The sequence below is a fragment of the Aureococcus anophagefferens genome, assembly GCF_000186865.1.
Source record: "Aureococcus anophagefferens unplaced genomic scaffold AURANscaffold_212, whole genome shotgun sequence".
Classification (NCBI taxonomy): domain Eukaryota; class Pelagophyceae; order Pelagomonadales; family Pelagomonadaceae; genus Aureococcus; species Aureococcus anophagefferens.
In genome coordinates, this window is record NW_008705751.1 from 1 (window position 1) to 2,882 (window position 2,882).

At 77.9% G+C, this 2,882-nt stretch overlaps 1 protein-coding gene across 1 annotated transcript; it reads left to right on the forward strand.

The window, feature by feature from the left end:
- Positions 1-663: 663 nt before the first annotated feature.
- AURANDRAFT_9476 (hypothetical protein) lies at positions 664-1,341 on the forward strand (the record flags this gene model as incomplete). Its single annotated transcript, XM_009044252.1, has 3 exons — positions 664-804; positions 990-1,075; positions 1,215-1,341. Coding segments are annotated over 3 exons (354 nt in total), but the record flags the coding sequence as incomplete, so codon positions are not given.
- Between the last annotated feature and the right edge of the window lie 1,541 nt (positions 1,342-2,882).

Consider the following 2,882-nt stretch of genomic DNA (forward strand, 5'->3'; position numbering starts at 1 on the left):
GGGTCGGCGCGGACGTCGCGCGCGCGACCATATGAGCGACAACCGCTCCGAAGAGCCTCGCTTTGGGGAGCGCGCTCTCGATGTCTGCGCCGCGTCGATGGGCGCGCCGGCGACCCCCTGGGGCCGCCGGGGAGCCGGGTCGCCGACGACGGCAAAACCGTCCCGGCATCCGGAGGCCGCGGCGGCCGTCGCCGCCGCGGCGGCCGCCGCCGCGCCGCTCCCGGGAGCGCGTCCCCGGCCCCGCGCGCGCCGCCGCCGACCGCGCGCTCCGCCGCCGGCGCGCTCGAGCGCCGCCGCCGACGAGCGGGGGGCGCCCCCCGACGCGCTCGCCGCGCGCTCCGTTCCTTGACCGCGTTCCTCCCCGCAGGCGCGCGAGCGCTCGCCGGCGCGATGGCCGACTTTGGAAGCGACGACGACGAGGTCGCGCTCGACATGCGGCCGGGCGGCGACGACGACGCCATGGCGCTCGACGCGCGGCCGGGCGGCGACGACGCCGCGCCGGCCTTCGGCGCGTACAACCAGGACGACCTGGGCCTCGGCGACGACGACGACGACGACGACGACGACGGCGGCGGCGTCGGCCCCGCGCCCGGCGCCGGCGCCGCTCCGGGCGCCGCCGCCGGCGGGCCGCGCGTGACGCGCGACTCGCGCGACCCCGAGCGGCGCTTCTGCCCCCAGTGCGGCAACATGTGGCAGCCCCGGGAGGCGCGCGCGACCGCCGCGCTCATGCTCACGTGCCGCAACTGCGGCGACCCGGGCCGAAGCCGCGCGTTCCGCCCGACGTCGGCGCGCGCGTACTCGAAGGTCTCGACGCGACCTCGCGCGCGCTCCGCGGAGCACTCGACGCGAGACACGCGCTCGTCCGACACGTCGGCCGAACCGACGTCGACTCGACGGAGCTCGAGAGTTCCGAAGTTCGGTCGGGATCCCCCGAACCGGCGGTCGATCTCGGCGCAGGCGGCTACGAGGAGCCCGCGCACACGGGCAAGGTCTACGAGAACCGGTTGAAGAAGGAGGTGTCGACGCGCCTCGACACGATCTCCGCCGAGGTCGTCCAGGACCCGACGCTGCAGCGGTCGGCCCGCGGCGTCGCCCCGGGCCCCGCGCGCCGACCCGCGCGGCGGCCGCCCGTCGACGCGCGCGCCGACGACGGGTCGCCGGCGGCGGCGCGCGCGCGCGCGTCCGACGCCGGGGCGCCCCACCGTCCCTCGTAGGTCGGACCACGTGAGCTGCGACGCCTGCGGCCACCACACGGCCGTCCTCTTCCAGGCCGAGAGCGGCGTCACCGCCGTGAGCCTCAGCCTCATCTTCGTCTGCTGCGCGTGCGGCAACAAGTGGGTCGGCTAGCGCGCGCCGCTAAAGGGCCGGGGCGGGCACCACGCCGGGGGCGCCGGGTCGCGCGCGCGCGCGGCGGCGCCGGCCGTCCTCGGCCGCGCCGCCGGCCGATCCGGCTCCCGGCCCCCGCGGGCCCCCGCGGCGGACCGGGGCCGCCGCGCCGCCGGCCGCGGCCGAGGCCAGGAGGCGGCGCCCGAGGCAGACGCCGCCGCGCGCCACGGGCGGCGGCACGGTCGGGGGATGGAAGTGCGCGGGGGCGGGCGCCGGCGCGGCGCGCGGGGGCGCGCGGCGCGGCGCCACCCCCGCCGGCGCGGCCCCGAGGAGCCGGCGCCGCGGCTCGCGCGCGGGCGCGGCGCGCGCGCCCGGGATCCAGCGGCGCCGCAGCGCGGGCGGCGCGCGCGCGGCCGGGGGCGCCGCGGGCGCCGCGGGCGCCGCGCGCGCGTCGGGCGCCGCGCGCGGGGGGGGCGTCCGCGCCGCCGCGGCCGCGCGGGCGGCGCGCCGTCGCCGCGGCGAGGCCGCCCGCGCCGTCGGCCGCGAGCACCGTCGACCGCGCCGCCGGCGCCTCGAGGACCGCGGCGACGACGTCCGCGAGCCGCGCCGCGCGAGAGTCGGGCGCGCCGCCCGCGCACAGGAACCACGCGCCGGCCGCGCGCGACTTGTTGCGCGATACGACGATTGTGTCGGGCAGGAGTATGGTGGTGTCGCGGTCGTTTCGGTCGCGCCGCGGCCGCGCGCGCGCGCCGGCGGCGGCGCGCTGCGCCGCCGCGACGAGCGCGGGCGCGAGGCACGCCGGGTGGTCCTCCATGCGGTGCGTGTTCCGGTCTGCCGGGGCCGGCGCGGCGTCGTCGTCGGCGACGCGCGCGGCCGGCCGGGGCCCCGGCCGCGCGCGGCCTAGCGCGCGGGCGGCGGCGGCGGCCGCCGCGCCGCTCAGCGCGCGCGCCGACGCGCGCACGGCGGCCACCGCGTCCTCGCCGCCGACGCGCGCCCGGGGCGCGCTCGCGGGGCGCATGGACAGCTGTTTGTGCTCGTCGTCGCAGAGCTGGGCCTCGGTGTACGCCGCGCAGTCCGCCGGTCGATCTCCCGCAGCGTTTGAGATCTCCCGCTCGAGCTCCCGCGACCGCTCCGCCGCGTCCTCCTCGGCCGGTCGCGCGCGCGACGGGGCGTCGGGGGCGCCCATCGCGTCGCGTCGAAAAAAACTGCTCAAGGCTTGTGTATCTATCTATTAAATTTTACTTGTTTATTAGCTCCCGGTCTGTCCCGAACGCCTTCCCGAGTCGAGACCGCTATGAGCGCCGGATTCCTCGGTAACTAAGAATACAGGGCAGTAACTCCCAGTAATTCCCATGAGATGGGAATTTTATTGGTAATTACTCAAGGTTGGGCAGGCCGACCTTGGCGCTGGCCGCGGCATCAGCTTCGTCGCCCCCAAACCGGTGACCACTCATTTGAGCATACACGAGTCACCTACTATAAAATTTTAAGTCATAGTATGAATTACCTTCCTCCGCCGCTGCAGCAGCAGCGGCGGGCACGAGCGCGACATCGCG